At 39.8% G+C, this 24,635-nt stretch overlaps 1 protein-coding gene across 3 annotated transcripts in view; it reads left to right on the top strand.

The window, feature by feature from the left end:
• The window catches only part of TEX2 (testis expressed 2), a 1,745,284-nt gene that overhangs the window by 1,056,280 nt on the left and 664,369 nt on the right, over positions 1–24,635 (top strand). For all 3 annotated transcript variants that reach the window (XM_044068055.1, XM_044068056.1, XM_044068054.1), the window contains one exon: positions 10,439–10,585. In XM_044068055.1, the coding sequence (XP_043923990.1) occupies positions 10,439–10,585 (147 nt within the window). The remainder of the gene's footprint in view (positions 1–10,438; positions 10,586–24,635) is intronic.

The raw sequence follows: 24,635 nt of genomic DNA, 5'->3' as shown, positions 1-24,635 counted from the left end.
AAACTTATTTAAAGAGATATACATATATTAAAATGGATGCTATATTAACTTTATAAATACAATAATAAAAAAAAATTATATTACAATATTTATAGATTAAATTGACTACTCATTCAATTTTGTTAAATATTTCTTTTAAAGTTGGTTTAATAGTGATGCATTCATTAAGACCAGAGAGGTGATGAGCTTTAAAACATAGTTTCCATTTATTTTCCATAGCCTAAGTATTTATTTATTTATTTTACATTTGTTGACCGGGATTGTCCGACTGAGCTGAAGAGCCCCTTTTCAGCGGAGGCCCGGTGAGAAAAGCTCCGTATTATACAATTTTCATTATAAATTAGCATTAAACAGCAATGTTACAGTATTATTACAAAGCATTAAGAAGCAATACAATGTTATACAGTGTCAATAATCAGGAGTAGTGTAACATAATTATTTCACAATGTATAAAAAGAAATGTCATTAAGAAGAGTATAGTTTTTGGGGTAAGTGGTTACAAAAACCCAGTTTTATCATGATGTAGTTGCATGAAGGCAAGACAGTTACAATAGAAAGTTTCCCTGAGGCAATTTGCTTAATAGATTTTAGAAGACAGCAGAAAGAGTAGTCAAGGAAGATTAGAGAGAGCTAGTGAGAAGAGTGAGTTAAGGGCAGAATGTAGATTAAGGTATGAGAAGTAGAGGATGCTTAAGGAGGGAGAGTGCAGTGGCAGGGCCAGTAACTTTTAAAGTGCTCTTTGGTGGCTGTCCTTGTTTAGGATGTGTAAGGGTCCTGATTTCTAGTGGGAGCCTGTTCCAGGCAATAGTGGTGATAGCTGTACATGTTGCATCCAAATTTAGACTTGGGTTTGTAGATTTGTTGTAGGTCTTGGTTAGAGATTCGGAGAGGTCTGGAGAGAGAATAATGGGAGATGAGAGGGAATAGTGCTGGGCAGTAGGAAAGTAGATTTGAGTTTGGTTAGGAGTGCTGAGTTAAGATTTGTGAGAATTTGAGAATTGTACATTAGACTGGGTAGAGGGTAGGTAAGAGAGAGAGAATAATCTTGGCTTCAGAGGTAATTATGTATGTCACCTCCTCTTATATTCTTTTAAAATATTTTGCAAAATAAAAAAACTAAATTCATGTGTTGTATTTGTATCTTTTATATGTTTATTGGTCTCAAGCTGTCTTTGTATGTCAGATAGTGGCTCACAAATTCAATCTTTAAGTCTTCTATTCATTTTTACCTATATAAACACATTACAATGTATATACAATGTATATATTTACACGTGTATAATATTTGTTGTATTATAAGTGCCTTGACTTCTAAGTCAAACATTTTTTTGTGTAACAGGATGCATAAAGATGCCTTTTGTATAAATGTATTTACAAAATTACAATTATGACATTTTTGGGTACCAGATTTATGTACTTTGCATTTCTGAACATATTTCTCCTGTTCTTTATAGCATAATGTTTGTTTAAGATTACAAGAGTTTTTATATTCAAAAATGAGTTGTCATTTGATAATATCTTTGACAGCTGGTATATACCTGCATTTCTTACTACAAGTTGGATTTATAGTCAAGGTCAAGAGCCTCCTTTGGTTTGGCTGTGTTCTGGAATATCCTTCCATGAGACCTAGTAGCTGGAGGCACTGTCCCATCTGTTGAGGAAAGAACAAAAGAGACATCAGATATACAAGTTATGTACTTACCATAATGATAGATCTGTGTTGTTTGCATATGTCCTTCATCAGATTCCCTTCCTCCTTCCCCTTCAATGAATTTCCCCCTTGGCTCCTGGATTGATGTACTTATACCTCTTTTGGCTTGATCATGCACTCTTCAAGTTCTAGGTTTGGCAGCTGTTTGTCATAATACATGATGATGTGGTCTTGTAGGTTTGAGGGCAATTTTCTTTACACTGATATAGGGGCAAACTCAGTTTGAGGTATCTTTCTCTCCTTGCAGGCAGTTATGGGTAAGAGGAGGAGCCTGAGTGCTGAATCCAAAGTTTGAGAGTGGCTGAAGTCAAATACAAAATGGATTCAATAACCTATCCATTGAGGAAGGACTAAAGCAGAAAATATAGATATATGGCTATTTTAAGTACACAACTTTCATTTCAGTTATAACCCACTAGATGAATAGAATAATTCCCAACATTAATTAGGAAATTACCTAAGGTGGACACTTTAGAAAAGTTGCTTAAGTAATGAAAAGATGGAAATTTGAAGTATAAAGAGAGAGGTGGAAGGCATATGGAAAAAACACAATGAGATCAAAGGTCTCACTTACATTGCCAGACTAAAGTATCTTAACTTGTACACTATTTTCTATGGATATGCAAGAAGTAAGTTATACTTAACTTACAAGGCAGTGAACAATTCTGCTTTAAGAGTGGAATTAAACCTTAATTTGATCTCTCAGTATCCAAGTATGAGAGAGAGAGGACCATGTTTCAAAATGTGTAGGAATAAAACAAAAAGGATATGCACAACTACACAAGAAGCAAACGTAAATAAATCAAAACCACCACCACAAACTAAAAGTTTATTCACTTGACTTGGCGCCTCAGCCCAAATGTCTTCAATGAGTAAAACACGTAGAAAAAACGGTCTCTTGTATAATCCCAACAATTAGGAAATAATAATACAAATCAAATGTAATTAAATAATCATGTATTTCCAATTACGTTCCTTATTTAACCGTAATGGTTCCAAAGTTTTGTATTTTAAAATAAACAGTGTTTCTTTATATAACAACTTATCTTTAAATCTGAAGTAGTTAACTTCATTTGATCAGCAACCTGTGGGTATTGGATACGACCTGGATCCGAGCCGGCAGTCTTTCAAGCTAAAGATCCGAGCTCCAAGCTCCTCCCCCTTACCCATAATACCCTGCTACCTCCTTCCAGTCCTCAGATCTCGTTTGCCCGTGGCTTTAACAAGCATGAGTTACGAGCTCCTGGTGGTTAGGTAGGAAGTATTTGTCAAATTCTTGACTTTTTGGTAAAATTAGAGAGGTGTGTGTCTGTGTTTAGTTCAAACCCATTAGCTTAGCTTAATTTTAATATATTCTATATTCACCCTTCTCCTTATTCTTGTGTGTCTGTGTGTGTGGTTGTGTTTTTTTTTTGTTATGGCCGAAGGCCCTAAGGCCATTTTTTCCAAGTGCTTTGAGTGTGGCCATAAGCTCTCCCCAGCCGATGGCCACACTCAGTGCGTTCTTTGCCTGGGGGTAGCACATTTGTCATCGGGCTGCCATATCTGTGCAGACTTTATCCCCCGGGCTGTGAGGGATAGGAGGAACAAGCTGATCTGGCGGGTCTTTTGCCTGCGGATTCTGCTTCTTCCTCCTCTCCCTCAGTGGCTCCAGCCGCAGCTTTGGCTGTCCAGCCAGCTGTACTATCTCCCCTGGCTGGGACTCGACTTCCCACCATTTCCCAGGGAGAGAAGGAGGCAAAGAGAAAACTGAGGAGAGAGAGAGAGATAGGGATAGAGAAAAACATAGGAGCCACAAGCGGCGGACCGACTCTGCCCCCTCAGCCCCGCTGGCAAAACAGCTGCCTTCTTCCCTGAAGATTTCCAGGTCTTCCCCCTCTCGGCTCTGTTCCCCACGTTTCTCGCCAGAGCCAGAGGAGGAGCCCCAGCCATCTTCGAGGTCGTCGTGGCAGCCTTCCCGGCCAGCTTCGGCGGCCTCTTCTAGGTCGACATGAAGCCTTTCAGATGCTGACATGGACAGGATGATGCTTCGCTTCTTACAAGCCCAGATGTAGATGGGAGTGCTCCTGCCTCCCCCTCCGGGGGGGAGCTTGGCCCCATTTTTTGCCCCCATAGCTCCTTCTCCGATCCATTATCGGGTTTCGGAGCCAACATTGGATCCGGGTAGTCTCGGAGTCAGGAAGTCGGCGCCAACAGTAGTTGCTACTTCGCCGGCCATGCCTTCGAGTTTGTCAGATCCCTTTTCGGATCCAAGCTCTCGCAGAGCAGAGAGCCGCGCATCAGATCTGAGGGGGTGGTAGGTGTGTCTTTGGCTCCGTTGCGGTCGGAGCACACTTCCATTTCAAGTCCGATCGCTTCGACTCAGACTCCGATCCCCACGTCGGATCCGAGGGTGGTGTTCATGGAACCCAGGGAGAGCAGTTCACCTTCGGCCTTCGACGTGGTGGAGAGGGTTCTCTCAAAAGGTTCGAGACCCCTTGTTCGTGCTACGGATCCAGCCACCATTCCCTTGCAGATGGACTTTGTCTTCCATCATCCGGCCCCAGGGACAGCCTGCGTCGATGCCCCAGTCAGTCCCACTGGAGGAACATGACCCTTTTGGTGAGCCCTCCTCGGACATTCCTGCTGAGGAGGTCCCTCACAAACGTAAGTGTAAAAGGATGCACTTGGACTCCCCTGACACTCTCACTGAAGACACCGATTTAGAAGAAGGGGAAGGTTCCCCCCAGGTCACCCCCCCCCCCGAGGACATCTCCTTTGGAGACATTATGGAAATGCTGTGCCTAAAAGGGGGGTGGTCAGCCCAAAAGCCTTCCTCGGAGGAGTCTGTGTTTCTGGAGGCATTTGACACAGGCCCGTCTACCTCTTGGGTGTCCCCTCCGGCCGACCCCCTGGTAGACCTTATTACTATCAGGGCATGGAAGGAGACGGACACTGTAGAGCCAATCCCCAGGAGACCAGATAAGATCCTTAGTCCCCCTGGGGATAGGACAGCGTGGAGTAAAGGTTCCCCAGTAGATGCCATGGTGGTGACGGCTGCCTCCAAGAAGGAACTGGCACAGGATAGTTCCTCGGTCCATCCTCCTGATAAGGAGTCTCGGACGATGGATCGCATTGGAAAGCGGATGTTTGCTTCAGCTACCTTTTCCATAAGGGTGCTGAATTACTTGTCCCATGTGATTAGGCTTCAACGGGATCTGGTGAAGGAATACGCTGAGTCTCCCTCTGAGTCCATATCGGCCGAGGACAAACGGACCTTCTCGACTCGCATGGCCACTCTGAAATCTGTGTCGAACACGTCTATGTGGCTACTCTCCCATGCCACGGAGGGGGCCGCTAGAGCCAGCGGATCAGGCATCGCCTTACGGCATCACAACTAGCTCCAACTTTGCGATTTTGCGGAACCCTTCAAGGCATCTTTCGCGAATGCTCCCTGTTTGGCAAGACCATCCATGATACATTGGTCCAGAGCGAGAAAGATAGGAAGATGCTGTCTGCCGTCGGAATCCGCTTCTCGGCTCCTCAAAGGTCCTTTTCCAGGAACCAGAGAGGACAAAAGAAGATGTGGTTCCAGAAATCTCAGCAGTCCCGTTACGCTCCGGACCCTTCGTCCTTCAGAGGCAGAGGGGGACAAGGTGGATGCTGGCCCAGAGGCAGAGGGGGGCCAAAGAATTTTGGGTCACGAGAACCTTTCTCCGATCGACCCATGCAGCAGCCCTGAGGGGTTGCCTGACTGCTCCTCTCTGGAGGCAGTCAGTGGGGGCATTTTTCTAAGCACCTGGCACTATGGGAGTCCATCACGACAGATCGCTGGGTGCTTCGAATAATATCCAGAGGCTACTCTATCCCCTTCATAAACCTTCCTCCTCAATCGAGGCACCTCCCTGATATTCCACCCAGTCAGAGGGAGGCTGCAGCTTTAGAAATAAAGAAGCTGCTAGAAAAAAACGCCATCCAGCACGCCCCCCCCCAGGCCAGTTTGGGTTAGGCAATTACTCCAGGTTCTTTTTGGTGCCAAAAAAGATGTGGGACATAAGACCAATTCTCGACCTTTCTACAATGAAACCTCTTCATTGCCAAGGAGAAATTCCGGTTGGTCACTCTTCAATCCATTCTCCCCCTACTGCAGGTGATCGACTGGATGTGCTCCATAGACCTCAAGGATGCGTACTACCACATTCTTATGGACAGACGATCCAGGAGGTTTCTCCGCTTTCAGTTGGGGGCCAGTCATTACCAGTTCAGGGTCCTACCATTCGGCCTCACCACAGCCCCCAGGGTGTTCACCAAGGTCATGGCAGTTGTAGCGGCCCACCTGCGGCTCCAGGGAATACAGGCCTTTCCTTACCTAGATGACTGGCTCCTTGCCGCCTCCACCAGGCATCTACTCTGCTCAGCCAGGGATTGCTTCCTGCTGTTAACCTCCCAGTTGGGAATCACTATAAATTACAAGAAATCATCCCTTCAACCAATGCAAGTCCTGGACTTCATAGGGTCCAGAATAGATACACTTCAGACCAAGACCTTCTTGATGTCGGACAAGCTTCGCAGCTTAAAGCTTCACATCCTAGCACTCCTTCCATCTCCAGCCCCATCAGCGGAGTTAGTCCTGAGAGCCTTAGGGTCCATGGCAGCAGCAATCAGCCTTTCGCCCTTAGCTCGGTTGCACATGATGGTCCTCCAGTGCACCTTGCAGGTACAGTGGTCCATCCTTCAACACCCATTGGACTCTCCGATCCCCCTCAGCAGAGTTTGCCGAAATTCCCTCATATGGTGACTCCAATCTTGGGAGCTTCTGGAAGGACACGGTAACCACGAACGCTTCTCGCCTTGGGTGGGGGGGGCATTGTATGGGCAGAACTGTCCAAGGTACGTGGACTCAGAAACTGTTCTGCATATCAATGTTCTGGAGATGAGAGCGGTGCTTCTAGCGTTGCAAGCTCTTCATGCCTTTCTCCCTCCAGGGACTATTGCAATTCAGACAGACAACATGTCAGTGGTCTGGTACATCAGCAAACAGGGGGGGACCAGGTCTTACCCTCTTTGCCGGGAGGCCATGAGAGTTTGGGATTGGGCGATATCCATCAACCGTTTTCCGTTAGCAACGCACATTCTGGGTTGGTCCAACATCCTAGCAGACAAGCGGAGTCTAACTATCCTCCCGCCTTATGAGTGGTCTCTGAACCCCTTAGTAGCGAAACAGATCTTCCGCAAGTGGGGTCAGCCTTGCTGCAATCTCTTTGCATCGCCTTCAAATGCGAAGTGCAGTGAGTTTTTTGCTCTAATCCCCCCCCCCCCGGGGGAAAGTCCCAGAGACGATCTAGTTCATGCTTGGCCTTCCGGTCTTTTTTATGCTTATCCTCCTTTACAGAAAGCTTGTCAGTTGGGAAACAAGATTATCCTATAGACCCATTCTGGCCTCGTCAAACCTGGTTCCTGTGCCTACGGTCTCATCTCATAGCTCCTCTTTGGATCTTAGATCCCGGATCTGATTTCTCATCCTTCGGGATTAGAAACTCCGAATCTGGACGACCTCAAGCTCTCAGCTTGGTTGATCCAGTTCCATTAGTTGCCAGGACTCCCGGTATCTCGCCCGCAGTTAGATCCATCCTGGTAGTGGCGCATAAGCCTTCTACCAGGAAGGTTTACAACAGCAAATGGAAACGGTTTTCCATTTGGGCCTCGCATAAGAATTTGGATCCTTTCACTGCTCCCATTCCAGCAGTGCTTGATTTCCTATCTCATATTTTTCAGCAAGGGGCCAGTTCTTCTACTGTAAAGGTTCAAATGGCTGCCATTTCCCATTTTCACATTGGAGACAATCTTAGTCCTTTAGCTTCCACTAAGATTTGTAAGACCTTCTTAAAAGGAACCTTTCTTTTGAGACCTCCTATTAGGAATGCTGTTCCCCCATGGGACCTGACCTTGGTCCTTCAGGCTCTAACTGGACCACCCTTTGAACCTGCAGCTTCTGTTGATTTAAAATTCTTAATGTTGGAAAACTGCTTTCTTAATAGCTATGACTTCAGCTAGAAGGTGTCAGAACTCCAGGCCCTTTGTACTAAACCCCCATGTCTTGTTTTCCATAAGGACAGAGTCTCTCTCAGGACTAACACTTCCTTCTTACCTAAAGTGGCTTCCGAGGCGAATATCAGTCAGTCCATTAATCTACCAGTTTTCTTCCCTACCTATCAGAATAAAGGGGAATACAAACTTCATTTGTTAGATGTTCATAGACAATTGCGCTTTTACCTACACAGAACAGCTGCCTTACACAAGACAGAGCAGCTATTTGTTTCCTTTGCGAAGCCTTTCTTGGGTAAGCCAGTGTCGAAGGTGACTCGAGCTAGATGGATTTCTCACTGCATTTTGCTCACATACAAGATATCTGGTCTGCCTGAGCCATTAGGGGTTCATGCCCATTCTACCCATTCTATGGCTACTTCTGCTGCATTCTGGTCAAGAATGCCTTTGGATGATATTTGTTCTGCGGCTACTTGGGCTTCCTCTCATACCTTTATCTCTCATTGTAAATTGGATTTAATATCCAGAGGAAGAGCAACTTTTGGCTCTGCAGTGCTCCGGAATATCCTTCCTTGAGGACCTCCCAAGTTTTTTGGTAGCTGGGGACTCTGTCCCACAGGTTGCTGATCAAATGAAGTTAACTACTTAAGATAAAGAAGTTATGTACTTACCATAATGTTCCATCTGAGTAGGTAACTTCATTTGTCAGCAACCGACCCCCCCCCCCTCCTTCCCCCTAACCTGGTTCCCTGGTTATCTGAATCCTAGAATTATATCAGCTTTTGGTATTCATTAGGTTAGGATGTTTCAGGTTGTTGTTTTGTCTAGGTGACGTATAATTGGGCAAATGCGATCTGAGGACTGGAAGGAGGTAGCAGGGTGTTATGGGTAAGGGGGAGGAGCTTGGAGCTCGGATCTTTAGCTTGGAAAGCTGCCGGCTCGGATCCAGGTCGGATCCGATACCCACAGGTTGCTGACAAATGAAGTTGCCTACTCAGATGGAACGTTATGATGAGTACATAACTTCTTTTTTCAGCACATTTTCCTGGCTCAGCCCTTACTTGCTCTAAAACACAACCTTTTAAACAGTCTGGATTGGCATTATGAAATTATTTAAAATGTGTACCTAAAGGGCTTTCCAGCCTTTCATTTTTAATATCCTTTATATGTACTTTGGAACCATTAGGGTTAAATAGGGAATGTAATTGGAAATGCACGATTAACTACATTTGTTTTGTTTTATTGTTTCCTAATTGTTGGGATTATATAGGAGACTGTTTTTTTCTTAGTGTTTTACTCTTCGACAGCATTTGTGCTGATGTGCTAAGTCAAGTGAATAAAATTTGATAAAACAAAAAGGATTCTTGTATAACCTAATTCCAAAAGTGTAGAACAAAATGTCTGTTGAAATAAAGTACACCACTTTTTTAATATAAACATTTCAAGAAAATCAGATAATTAATTGGGAAAGAAGTATATTCCAGGACTGAGTGAGTCTGCAATATGAAAGGTCTAAATGACCATTTCCAACATACACTGAGCTATTAAACAATATGGCATGTGTATTTCTTTATGCTATAAATGACTGAATACTGACAGAAGCAAATGGAATAAAGGTCAGTGTAACACCCAAAAGGCAAAAAAAGTCTGAAGTATGTGCAGCTTCATAAAGTACCCATAAAGAAATGGAGCAAGATTTTACTATTTTGAATCAGTAAGTCTGGTAGCACTTAGGGCATCTGAAGTCCTTTTAAAATATCTGACTGCTTGGTAAAACATATTGGCTGTAGTAAAAGTTGTTAAAGCAGTGTATTCTGCAAACCACCATTTCATTTGACACAGTGGCTATAGTCAAAAATGTCCTGCAAACCAATTATTTAATTTGTACAACCTGCAGTGACATACTCATCCTCTCATCACTTAACCCAGACCAGTTCTCCTGATATATCCCTGAAAGTGGTCTGTTTTGATTAGTTAACAAAATAACTTAAAATGAATAATTGGACCTTCAGTGGTAGTCTTCTTTTTTTTTCTGTGTTTTTACTAAAAGAGTTGGATTAAAGAGGACTCCTTGCCAAATGGACTGTCTTGCTGCATGAAAAAACTTTTATCAAGCATGAATGCTTGCAGTCTGTCTAAAGATGATGTCCTATCACTGCCATATTAGAGGCATAGTTTAACCATCAAAACATAGGAAGGCATTTCATTTTTGGTCTCACAGAGATAGTGGATATTCAAAGACTCAGATGCACTCATCTTTGTCAGCACATGGCACAGCATTTGGGTTAATGAAATGAAACAGTGTAATCTAAAAGGGAGGTGGGTAGTGGAAGCAAAATATCATTAGCATCTCCCTTTTGTGATTGCACATTTTGTTTTCTTCTTACATTACATTTCATTTGCAGGGTGGCTGCTTTCTCTAGTAGTATGACAGTGTAATGCACTTGGGACTTCTTGATATCAGAGTTTCTCTTTGTGTATGTTATATCTGCCCTGTGCAGTCACACCTGACTAGAGCAGGCTAGGCTGAATAATTGAACAGAGGCTACTTTTTTGCGTCAATTAGCTGAAGAGAAAAATCTGTGTTACTTATGCACATTTCCTGTTTTGAACTTTTTAGTCAAACAATCGGTCTTTGATCATATTGCAGCCTCAGTCACAGTGCTTTAACAAAACTTACATTGTCATTGTTTTTATAACTAGCTGCCTGATGACCACCTACTGGCAGGGGAAGAGCAAGTGGCATGGGCAAATGCCTTGCTTGGAAGGATATTCTGGGACTTCCTGGGAGAGAACTACTGGTCTAATGTGGTATCCAAAAAGATCCAGATGAAGCTTAGCAAAATACGGGTATGTGTAGTCTTAGTACTGCTGTGATTCACACCAGCAGTGCAATTTTTTCCTAGTTATTGTTCTGCCTGCACAAAACATTGTTTTTAATTGTAACTTCTGTAAATGTTTTTGATATTTTAGATTAGTAATTTGGTTGTGTTATAAGTAATCATACATAAACTAGGAACTGCTTTGACAAAAAGATTACCATTTTTGATTTGTTTTATAAAAGTATGTAGTTAAGACTTAGTTGCACTGCAGACTGTGAAGCCCAGAGCAGTTTCAGTAGTAGACATAATTCATCCTACAGATCAAAAGAGAAAATGTAGGTCAGAAGTACAACAAAGATAATTCTCAAAGAAAGTGCTTCCAAAGTAATGGTTGTCTTAAAACATTAAGTTGAAAATATTTTGCCTTACAAGAGAAGACTATAAATGTTTCACCATTTGCATGGATCAGTCTGCACTTTATGGTGCAATAAAATGACTAAGATTATAATGCATGGCTAGTAGTACTATTTCTGCATTTCTGTACTTGGTGACTATGTAATTTCTTCCCTGTTACTCTACAACTGCATTTTATGTTGTTTGAAAGGAGTAGAACATAACTAATCTTAAATTGTATTCTGTTCTAGTTTTTTTTTTCAGCCACTTCAACAACATAAACTAAACATGACAGTATGTTTGACAATTGAGGAAACTAAAATGCATGCAGGCAAACTGAACTACTAACATTTCAGCTATTTATTCATTTATGTACAGATATATATTCATATATGTTTGCTGATTGGGTTAGTCTCACTAGGCGAGTGACCTGTTTTCAAGGGAGACAGTGGTGGCATTTATGCAGGTGAAAGGAAGTTTTATCCAGAATACCTGAGAAATGTATGTACTCTAACCCAAGAGAATGTTGAAGGGCTAATGATGTGAGGCAGCCTGAATGTGAAGGAAGAAGCAAACAGGAGACCATACAGGGAATTCTAAAAAATATAGTACTTAATTTGGCAAAGAGTTTGTTGTTAAAGATGTTGCCATATCCTTGTTAACAAATTTAGGGCCATTTTCACCCCTAAGACTCTAGTTCAAAGCTCAAAATATCTAAATCCCTTACTCCCTCAATTATATCTAAAGACCATCTACTGAAAATACTAAACAAGACCAAAAATACTTCCTGCATGCTACACGACAGTACCTCCTTACTTCATAAATAGTCTTAAACATGCCCTTGCAGAAACTTTCTGCAAACTGTTTAACTTAAGTATATCTACTGGTTTTGTACCTGATGAGTGCTGCACATCAGTGGTGATGCCCCTCCAGTAAGGGTGACCTTAAAACTGACCCAGTTCTTTACAGACCTATCAGCCATACAAGCCTCATCTGCAAAGCCATGGAGTACATTACCTCAGAAACTGTGATATCAAGACTCTTGTTAGACTTGAACCCCAACAGTTTGGTTTTGTAAGAGGTAGATGTTCATCATTCTCACTTCTGCAGTAGCATATATCCTGCCTGGGAAATAATGGCTGACCACTTTTCAAAGGTTTCTAGCTTTCTCCACACAAGCACTCGGGCAGCTGTGTCTTGAGATCTTCAGGAAAAAACAGACTGAGCACTAGTTTCTTCAGTACTGTCTTGTCAGCCTGGAAAGAATCTCTGGGCTTCCCAGGATGAACTGTCAGCTCTGATCTGCTATTTCTGGCAGATAACTCCTCTTTGAGGAACACGTTATCACAGAAGTATTATTGTTCTATTTTTTGACAGGAATTAGGAAAAGGTTTCTTTAAGAATTCCTACAATTTACTGTGTTGACATTTAGTGGTTATGTCTTATCAAACAAGTCATTTTAACAGCTGGGCTAATTAATTCTGCTTTTGTATTTTTTTATGAGTGAAATAAAGGAATTATATACTTAAAAGGATTGTATCTGTGGTAGTGGTGCTGCGGTAGCATTGTCGCCTCACAGTAAGACGTTGTCCTGTTCGATTCTCAGCTAGAGCATCTTCTGTGTGGAGACATGCGTGAATGGGCGTACCTTCGTTGAAGGTTGTGCGTCAGGGCCGGCAACTCAGCACGTAAAAATCTACTGCCAATCATTAACGGACCGGAGTTCCGCTGTGGCAACCCCTAACCGGGAAAAGCCGAAAGACACAACAACATATACTTAAAAGGATTGTAAGTGTATTCTGATGCTTGCATACACTCAGTGAAAACTTGCCTTCATTTTTACTTGGTGATACTTTCTATGAAAAGGGACTTCTGAATTGTGGGGGGACTAAAGTGTACTGCATGTGCATTTAATTTTGTGATATTTGCGGGACTATATAGAGAAGTGTAAGTGTATGCACAGCTTGTGAGCACTAGAGTGAAAATTACCTTTTGACTGACCCATTACAGCAGGGCTTACCAACAAACAGGCTTCTACCTTGGCAAGAACATGGATAGCCTTACTGGTTCTGTGGTTCCTCCTCTCACTGTATCTAAAAGAAAATGCAAATTAGAGTCTTTGTTTGCACTTTTGACTCATTCTACACCTCTACCATTTGTGCGTGACTATGCAATGGCCGCTGCTTGCTCCTTAGCCACTCACTAGTTTCCCCAGCACTCACTGGTGTGTAGTTCATTCTACCACTGTGGACTGGGGGATAGCAATATCCTCTGTGGCTGTTCCAGTGCCCATACCGGGCATGGAAGAACCATCTTCTTTTGGTAAAGGAGTTTCTCTGGAAATGGCTGGGGTAAGAGACCTTTTCCCAGATTGAAATGCTATTCTCCATTCAATCTCCTTCTAGGGATATCCGTAGACAAGAGAAAACAAGAGGTTAGACATACTTCATCTAAAGGCAGTGAGTCTTTTAAAAATGGATTGCTTACCTTAGGTAAGTGTTTATTGAAAGTTTTGAATCCTGTAGAACAGCAGCTACATTTAAACATTATTCTTAGTTCCACAAATCCTGAGGACGTTTTTTCAAAGGCACCTGACCCTAATTCTGAGGAAAGTGTTTACTCATTTTCTCCTATATACAAGTTTTCTTTTTCTAAGACTGTCCAGAATGAATAACTTGTTTTTGTGGGAACAAAAGAATATTCCCCCTCCTTAAAGAGACAGTATTTTACAAATAGGTAAGCCATATACTACACCTATTCATTGTATTATGCCAGCCTTGGAAAATGATATTCATTCTGCCTGCAATAATCCTGATAGTCTTCAATCCCTAAAAAAGGCAGACTTTGTTTTCTCCATCTTTTTTTTAAACAAGAAACATCTTTATTAAATTGTTTTGTGTGACATAGGCAATCATATATTTATATAAATGAAAGTAAACTATGTTGACATAATTTTAGTTGCAAACATTATACTTTACAAACCATGTTGACATAATTGTAGTTGCAAACATTATACATCACTTATAATCTATCCAGTCTTTGTCAGTCATACATTATATAGCTCATTCAAATACTGCCTACTTATAAACCTTGTTCTTCCTCTGCATGTATTGTTCACACAGTTCCCTTTTTTCTATGTAAATATCCCAGTTTCAGTTGTTTTATCTCTGTTACTATATTCACTACTTCTAGTAAAGTTGGTTTAAACTTTGATTTCCATTTTCTATTAATTGCTTTTTAGCAATCATCATAATTAGACTCGGCAGTGCATTACTATGTCTAGGCAATTCCATTTCTGTATCATAGCTCAAAAAATCATTTCCTTAGTTAAACCAATTTGCTCACCCAGTATCTCTGACAGAGCAGTCTGCAGGGAATCTTTAAAGTCTGCCAAATCATTACACTCCCAGAAAATATGTTCCCAGTTACTTCTTTCTTCCCCATTATACCTCCAACATTTACTGTCTACCCAAGGAAAAAATTATTTGGAGTCTACATTGGGTATAAAAAATATCTGTGTAAATACTTCCAAGCAAAGTTCCTAAATCTTCTAGATTTTGTTGCATATTTAGGAGACATACATATATCCCCCCATTGTTCTTTGTGAATTGCTTATCTAGTCTATGTTCCCAGTGCTTTCTAAACTCATCTGATTCAGTCTAATAGTCATCATGCAATATTTTGTATGCTGTACTAATTATTCCTTTTTAACAGCAGCTTCTATTCTGCATTCTTTCCTCCTCGCTATGTTTCTGTCCACTTCCATGGGCCTGCATTAGTGATGTAGGAACACTGTTCTTATACCGGATGTTACTCTCTATGATTTTTGTTGCTTTTTTCTAAAAAAACAAAGCAGTACATCCCTGTCTGACCTCCCTGTCATCAGCTGACCAAGCAGTGTACCCAAGAAAAAAATAAACTCAAGAAGAAAAACAAAATCTATATCCTGCTACACGTACCAAACTCATACCTGGAATAATTTATTTTAATGCATTACACCCCTCTCTCTCACCAGCCAATCAAACAGAGTGCCTAAGAAAAAATTAAACTCAAGAAGAAAAGCAACACTTTTCCTGCTGGACGTCCCAACCTCATACCTGGGATAATTTCTTATTTCTGTGCAGTACACCCCTCTCCTACTGTCTCTCTCTCTCACCAGCCTATCAGAGTGCCGAAGAAAAAACTATACTCAAGAAGAAAACCGACACCTATTTCTTGCTGGATGTGTCAACCTCATACATGGGATAATTTCTTATTTTAATGTATGTACAAACAGAAGTATATACCTAACTAGTAATCAATTGTACTAAGCTAATGGTCCCACATACATCACCACTGCCAACTCTAGCCCCTCTCTTGTCTCACTTTTCCAGCCCTGAACTAAATAACCACAAAACAACTTCCGACTGGAATACACAAAATCATTGGTGACACCGTGATTTTGTGTATTCCAACCCTGAACTAGTCTTTTTGGCCAGTGGTAGTTTTGTAAACTCTGTAAATACTTAATATCGTTTTACTGCTTTGCTCTAAAGCAATTAATTTTGCACTCTTTCTCAAAACCTAGCACATTCTCCTCTCACTAATTACTACCTTTTTTTGTCAAGCTTTAATTAAAAAAAAACACTGCTATTCAGACTTTGTTTCTCCAAACCCTCTCTCTATAGTACTTCACATTAACAAACTTACCTGTCTGATTGTTTGTTTTTCTTTTTTTTTTAAGCTAGTTCTTGACATTGGCAAGCCCACTCCATTCACCCTCACTATGCTCGGCCTCACTCTGCTCCTCTACCCTACCCCCATTCCCACCCACCCCACATCGATTACATTTATGCTTATCCAAACTCCTCCCCCACTAAAGCATCATCCAGTAGCAATTAATTTAAGTCCGTGTCATACCCAACCACACCTCCTCCTACACACCTCCCTAAGGTGCCATCTTTAATTAGCTTATTAATCACTCCTGTCAACTCACTTAATCAGTAACCCCTAAACTATCCAAGTAGCACATTCTACCTCTCTATACCACTACCTACTTATCTGTTCACGTATTATCTTTTTCATTTATCTACAATAGCTGTCATTGCTACTCCTATGACACTACTCCTCTCTGTTCCTATTTTTCTGTCCCCTACTAAACCTAACCCCTTACTAAACCTAACACCACTGCTCATAACATACTTACCTCCCAAACTCACATGTGTAACATCTACACAAACCCTAGCTGTCACTAGTTACTCAAAGATATTGCCTGTCTGTATGTACTTAACATACTTTTATACACTAAACTAAAACTCTTTTCCTACAAAACGACACTTACAACCACACCTCACTGACTTACTATCACAACTCAAAAAGAAAGCAAGTTACCCATTATTTAGCCACACAAACACTCTAATCTATCCCAGTGTTGAGATATCCATCCATACCCAAGACCCACTTCTTCCACTTTCAACTCCCTCAACTCATACAAATCACTAAATATCACAGCTCTCAACCTTCACAGTGTTAGAATTAAAATCCCAGAATTCCATGCCTGGATATCTTACAGCGTACCAGATATAATAGCTGCAACTGAAACCTAGTTAAAACCCTACATAAAAGACTCTGAATCCCCCTGGCTGTACTTGTTTGAGGTGATGGACCCCATAAAAAAGGAGGCGGCATTGCACTACTCTTTCCAAAGACCCCATAAAAAAAGGAGGAGGCTTGCACTACTCTTTCCAAATATCTTCATCATTGGCCCCTATTCTAACTTCATTCCACAATTCTTTTCACTAAAATTATAATATCATTTCTAAAAATGAACAGCCATAAGAATCTCTGCATTATAGCCCTATATATCCCCTCAGGTAACAATATTCCTCTGTTAAAAGAAATTCTTGCTTGGACATCAAACAACATAAAAAAATTAAACAATTATACTGGGCGATGTAAATATAAACTGGCTTGATCTTTCTAACCACTCTCCCTCATCCAGTATCAACCTCTATAACGTTACACAGCTAATTATCAATACAACTAGACCTAACAGAAATAAAGGCCAGTGGTTCCATCCTTTACTGGATTCTAGTCTCTGACCCAAGTAAAATCTCATCAGCAGGCACACTACCTTACAACACTGGTGACCACCTGCCTTCCTATATTCTCTACGTAAGACCACTCCAATTGCAAGTCAGCATCAGTATACATTCTAAAGATGTGTGTGGAATGTTTCTCCCCAGGCCTCCACTGAAAATCGTCTCTGTCCTAGTCGGACTTTCCTTGTCAACAAATATTAAATAAATATAAATAAACAAGAAATGTAACCAATTTTAACCCAACAACCCTTAACGAAACCTTGAGAAACATCAACTGGAATATACTAAAATTCCTTCCCCTCAGTGAAGCTGTGGAGTTCTTCAACTCAGCATTTCTCAGGACCCTAAACAAACTAGCCCCACTTCGACAAAAAAGTGTAAAAACTAACCATGTCATATGGCTGTCCAGAACTATCAAGCAATTCATGGCTAAGTATACTAAATCATGGAAAAAAATGGCAAAAAGTAAATATTTCTGTGATCTCTTACAATTTAGACAGCTTTATAATCAAGTAAAGCACTCCCTCATTAATGACAAAAAAGGATACTACCTTGGTTTCCAAAAGAACTGTAAACAAAACCTGAAGAAATTCTGGAACTCCATTTCATCTCTGCTTAACCCCGGCTCTAAGAACAACCCTTGCCCAAATCCAGACAAAACACCTATTAAAATAGCCACCCTCTTCAACTCATATTTCATCAGAACCATATCTAAGCTCACTGCCACCTTTCCTCAAACTAATTGTAGTACTAACTCTGCTCCACAAAGCAGTTTTCACAAAATACCACTACCCCTCTCGACCTACCTTCTCTTTCTCTCCCATACCTACTGCTACTATAACAGAACTGCTTCCAATCTTAATCCTGGCACTAATGCTCCTGACAACCTACCCCTGGAATACTTTCAAATGTCAGCTAAAGCCATTGCTTACCCTGTTAGCATACATTGCATGACCATGTGAAGTCCCTTTATTCAGTGTCATACACATTTCAGGGGAGATTTTTGTCTCGCTTAACATGCCATTAGAGAACCAATTGTCTTGGACCTACTGTTTCTCCTGCTAGTCCAATATCTCCAGCAGTACTAAAACTAGGGTCCTAAATCATCACCACCAGATAAATAAAAGAAGGTAGAGAGACAGGTTTATAACTCAGCACCTCAAAAACCTATGAAATAAACTTTCTCTACATGTTAGGCAGTGCATCTCATTATCATCCTTTAAACATAAACTAGATGACTGGATGGGTATCCACAAATTTACTCTTGGATTGACCGATATGGCCGTCGTAGAGAAGGGAGATATTGCCTGAGGGGAGAGTGCTGGCAAGGTGAGAAGGGTCATGAGACCCAATGGCCTTGGAATATCTGTGAATCTCTGATTCCATGTTAAATGAGCTTTAGTATTTCTGACTCACAGGTGATAGTTGGAGAAACAAATATGGACAATAGGTATCTTGTAGCTTTTTTATATGTCTCTGTAATTGAAAAGTTACATTCTTACAGTTTTCAAACGGCAATGACAAAAGCCCTTTGTGAGGACGTGTTACTGTATGAAATTTCATGTCATGTCAAGAAATGTAGTCCAATATTCAAGAAAGAGAACCCTAGATAAAGACATAAGGCAGTGGCAGAATTCAAAGAAAAGAACAACCTGAAATGGTTACTGAATGTTTTGTGATTTTTTTTTCTTTTCTTCTTTGATAAAGTGAACCCCACCCAAATAAAGCTATGGGCTTTTGAACAGTGAATTTAAGCTGCTCAGTATACAATTAAGGGGGAGGGGACAGCTTTGGTTTATTTTGTATGCAGACCTCATGACTTAGCATTAGAGTCTACAAAAGTTATTAGTCTGGTTCTAAGGCATTTTCAGTTGCTATGCAAGTACCAAGTTTTTTTAATGCTTAAACTGTTTCTAAATACATGGAAAATTTGGCACATCATTTGTAGTAAAGCTTTCTTAAAAGGAGAACAGATTCTGCAAACATAACATGAACATTATTGCTTTGTATTATATTTCAGAAAAAATGCAGCTGGCCCTGTGGCATATATGAATAAAGACCAGACCGTTTCGTACTTTATTAACCGCCCAGGTTGCTGATGGTGCTGGCATTGAGAGTAGATTGTGCATGTTCTTGAGGACAAGGTTTACCTGCTGTTTTGTTGCAGAAGAATGGAAGAAGAAGCAGGTGTCAGTAACGTAGGCATGCATTGTGTCTGTCCAATCCAGTCATGGTAGCTTATATCCCACATGTGAAGGAGCATGCATATGTGGAAGTGGGGGGGTGTTAGCAGATCCTGTGGTGATGCAGGTGTGCACATCACCAGTAGGGGAAGTGGAAGGGTCTTGCTGCAAAATGCAAAATGTTTTCATTTTCAGGATGCAGGCATGTACACAAACATCTATGCTATCCACCCCAGTGATGGCTCCCATGCAGGCTCCTGCCTTTTCATATCTGAAGATGATCCTCACCATCTGAGAAAGAACAACCTCTGTGTGTATTACTGGAGAGGCTTAATGTTTGGTAGGCAGAGGGGATAAAAAAGTTTTAAAAAATCCAGTTAAAAAGAATGGAAGTTTTGTGCCAGCTTTAATAAGCAATACAAGACATATTATCCACTGTGTAAAATAGTCCTCACTGAGGTGCTAGTGATTCTGTATAGAATATTCAAGAAGGCTTGTTCAGAGGCTTAGAGAATGAAAGGAGATGAGAGCCTTTTTTAACACCTTTATTGAATTATCACATAAGACATGGACAAACATATGTTTATAGAAAAGACAACAAATCGTGTTAACATATTCCTGGTGCAAACATTATATATCATGCATCTTTTGTATATTTATCATCAATCCAACACTACATAAATTGATCATTTCCTACCTTCCCTTAAACCTCATTCATCTTCCAAAACATTTATTCAGCATATATTTCCATTTTTCTATATAATTTGCCCCTACCCTTTCTAAAGATCCCACTTCCTGTTTTTTTCTCTGTTACAATGTTCAGTACTTCAAATATAGCTGGTTTAGACTTTGATTTCTATTTTCTAGTAATTGCTTTTTGGCAGCCACCAGAATTAAACTTACTGAGGCCTTACTATGTATAGGCATTTCAGATTCTGTATCCTAGGTAAAAAAAAATCAGTCCTTCATTACACCCATTTTACTCACCCAATATTTCTAACAGAGTACTCTGTAGGGAAGTCTGCTAACTAATTATACTCCTAAAACATATGTTCCCATTTACTTCTTTCTTCCCCATTAGACCTCCAACATTTGCCATCTACCTGAGGAAACATTTTTCAATTCTTTGGAGTCTGGTTGAAGTATAAAAATACCTATGCAAATACTTTCAAGCGAAAATCCTTTTCTAGACTTTGTTTCATATCTTGGAGCCATGTACATGTCCTTCCATTGTTTCCTTGTGACTAAGTCTCTCTAAATCTTTTCTAACCTTTTTTGATTGATTCTTATAGTTATTGTGTTGTATTTTATATGCCGTATTAATTATCAGTTTTTTTAACAGCAGCTTCTGTTCTAGATTCACTAGAGAAAATTATTCCAAATCAGTTCTTTCACTAAGGATTTCCCTATCCCTTTCTCTTTGCCTATACTGTGATATCAATCCCTGAAGCAAATGTCTTCTTGGCCTCTTCCCATTCTCTTACGTTTCCCTTTCTAGTTACTTGCTACTAATACCTTGGTTTATTTGCCAGTTTTCTCAAGTAAATTCCAGCTCCCTCTTGCCTGTTCTCTGTACCAATAATTGCAGTCATTCCTATCAGCAAAATCCCCTTTCTCCATTCTTTTGTTGGCTTAGTTCATAGAATACTTTCTGCTACTTTATGAACATAATATTCTGTATGGCTGTTGTTTTCTTTAAGGCTCTGCATTCAAAATCCCACTCTCTCCTTATTTATTGAACTTCTTCCCACTTCATCATCATCCCTTTTCACTTTGAATTATAGCTTTCTGCTTGTATTATATGCCTCAGCCTTAACTGTGTAGATCTAAAATATTCCTTCATATGAGATAATCGTAAACCTCCTTGGTCTATTGGAAGGATCTACTTATCCCACTTGACCCATGCCCTTTTCCCCACCTAGATAAATTCCTTCAACTCTTCATTAATTACTGTCCACAACTGTTCCTGCAGTTGATAAAAATGTGCCCGACCTATATATAAAAATAGAGGGAATAAAAAGATTTTCGCTGTTTTTATCTTGCTATCAGTATTTAACAAACAGACCTTCCAGGTTCTCAGTTTTTGTATTTTTCTTTCTTTAGACCCTTCTCACATATTAATAGCTACCAATACTCCTAAGTATTTTATTTTATCATGTCACCGTACATATGGGTATTGTTGAACCAGATCATGTATGTGTGCATAGTTTAAAGCTATAGCCTTTGTTTTATCTTCATTAATTTTTATTTCCCAAAAAGACTTGAAACTGCCTCAAAATGTTCAACAACAGAGGTGTCCTTTTATGGTTTTGTAAAGTACAAAATATCATCTGCAACTATAGACAAATTTTCTGATTACCATACCAACTATATCCTTTAATTTCTGTGTCCCTTATTTTCCTTACCAAATGTAACACAAATGACAAAAGGGAAAGAAGACACCCCTGTATGGGCCCTCTGTTCCGATGCAACGTATCACAGAGGAACCCTCCCACTTAATTTTTGCCTCCAATCCCTCATATATCCTTCTAATTAACCTTATTATTGTATCAGGAGATGCAAATGCTTCCATTACCCTACTCATAAAATCCCAGCTTACTCTGTTGAATACTTTCTCTGCATCATCACCTACCAACAACAATGGTATTTTCTTACATTCTGATTCCCTCTCGAGCATCATTGTTCTAATGCTCTCAAATGTATGCCTCCCCTCCACAAAACCACATTTATCCATACCTAGCAATTTTCGCAACACCGTTGCCATTATTTTATTTATTGTGGGCATAAACCCTTTATAATCATAGTTAAAATTTGAAATGGACTTTGACGGGTCCTTACCATATTTAGGTATTACAGCCACCATAGCTTTCCCCCAGGATATCGGTGCTTCCCCTCCGTTTAAAATACTGTTAAACAAAATCTTCCAAGTCTTTATCACTTTCTTCCTTCCAGCTTCCAGACTTCATCAGGAATACTGTCTATTCTAGAGACTTCCCTGCAGATTGATTATACGTCACTGTTTTTATCTCATCTACTCCTATGTTAACTGTTTAATTGTTGAGCCTCATCTACTTTTAACCTTAGTATGCTTAAGTAAATATTTCCATTTGTGCTGTTTCTTGATTTCAGCATTTCTCTGGTTTATAAAAATTTTCAGAACCAATATCTCTAATACCTCTACCTCTACAGGGTCTATGGTTATGTTTCTTGGTATAGGCTTCTTAAGTATGGCAACAACCCTTTCTACTTTATGTTGCCTAAGTCATTATGATATTTTTTTGTTCTCTGGAGTTATCAAAAGACAGCTGCTTAACAGCAATTTTTCTAAACTCATCCATATTATCCAGATACTCCCTTATTTTCTCTTTATTACTCTGCAGTTATGTCTGTTGTTCTGTGAGAATACCTTTATTCTGCAATGCTCAACCCCTCTAAATAATAGTTGCTGCTACTTAACCATATCTCTCTCTTCATTTATTTTGACCCTATTTATAAACTCTAGTTTCATTTTATCCCACTCACTAGATATAACTTCTGAAGATATTTCTATCTTATCTTTCCCTATTAACTCCCAGATAATTTCTATTACCCTTTCCTTAAATTCCCTCCTTTTTAACAGGTAGATATGGAAGAGCCAGTGTCTCATTTTTACTTCATTACCCTGCATTTGTATCTTAGTTGTTATTGACGCATAATCTGAAATAGTCATTGGATATGTGTCAAAGCTTTTCATTGAATTCACATGTTCCTGTGAAATATTTCTGTCTAGTCTAGTCCAGTTTTTATACCTTGAAGAAATACTATGGACATACTCTACTATTGAATTCACATCTTCCATATCAAATATTTTCATATGTTTCTTCAGACATCTGCCCTCTTCTGTTGTACTTCCCTTTTAGGTCCCCCCAGATACATCCTCACTGTTACAAATCAAGTTCCAATCCCTATCTGCAATATATATTCTGTGCTAAAAGCTGAATTCTTCACAAATTTTCTTAAGCTCCGTAGTAGCTATTTTAGTTGCAATATAAATAATAATAGCTATTTTAGTTGGAATATAAATATATGTCAGCATAATACTTGCCCTTGACTGTAGCCCCTTACTAGTAAATCTACCATTATTGTCTTTTTTTCCTCTCTTCTATTGCTATTGTTGCTCCTCTAGCAATTAGTATTAATACTCTCCTTTTCCTTTGCCCCGATATTCTGCTGAATATCCATCCTGAAATCATTTCTGTATCAAATTCACAATCTCACTTCTTTCCACTTCTATTTTCACTTTGCATTTCTTCAAATAATTGAATAATCTTACCTGTTTGTATCTTTGAGGCCATTCACGTTCCAAAATAATATGGATAGTGTAGCCATTGTGATAAGAAGTTCTTACATCCACCTGTTATATATCTCAGCATTTTCAGATGTCTGTTTCCAGTTTTTGTGTTACATGCACCCACTAAAGTTTGGCACATTGATCCTTTATGCAGTTATTTCTTTGTTGTCATCTCTATTTGAACCTATGTCACATTTTGCAAGACTGTTTGTTTTAATGAAAACCCTCAAAAAAAACACACACACACCTCCAGAACACCCCCACCCCCATAACCTATTAACTTAAAACAAATTTACAAAACTATCTACATATTCAAATAATGAAGTTTAATTGTTATAATAGGAACAATTGTCCCATACCAACAGCTGCACCCACAGTCATTACATTACCTAAAATTAATCTATGTTAAAGCACATCTTACAGCCTGTGCTTCTACTTACACTAATTTGCTGTCTATTATTGTCTTGCCTTTATTCCCCTCCAAGATGTGAAAAATAGCTTATATGCTTTCAGAAAACATTAACTTTTAACCTTAAGAAAAAGTGCACTGGCTCTCCTTAAATAAAGCTGTATTATACAATGTACTTGTAAATGCATTGAGGTATTTATTAAGTATGAGGAAAACTGTTGTTATTCACTTCCAATAATTAAAATTTTTACTAAGCTACTTGCCTTTATACCATTTAATTTTACATTTTTCTCAGCAAACAATGTCCAGAGTTCTCGAGATTTATTCTCTGGACCTGTAGTCTGCTTGTCTCCATGAAAATATAAAATCAGAATGTATAGCTGCCCCAACTGCAACATTTTCAACTCACACTGAACATTTATTTGCTAAATGAAAACATTTCAGTACGTTAACAAATAAAAGTTCACTATACTCACTATTACATTAGCAATGCTCTCTTATTTTATAACACACATGCTTACACAAGAAACTTGATGTTAGATTAAGCCAAGGAAATTGGTCCAGATATCCACCTATGCAAGAGAGAAAACATCTTAACTTTGTATATATTATAATCACTGCACTTTTACACCTCATGGCCAATCCCAACAGCCCAGGATTACAGCATATTAACTTGAGCATGC

Source organism: Protopterus annectens, chromosome 4.part0 (genome assembly GCF_019279795.1).
Source record: "Protopterus annectens isolate FY-2018-M chromosome 4.part0, PAN1.0, whole genome shotgun sequence".
Classification (NCBI taxonomy): Eukaryota; Metazoa; Chordata; order Ceratodontiformes; family Protopteridae; genus Protopterus; species Protopterus annectens.
This window is presented reverse-complemented; position numbering and strand designations above follow the sequence as displayed.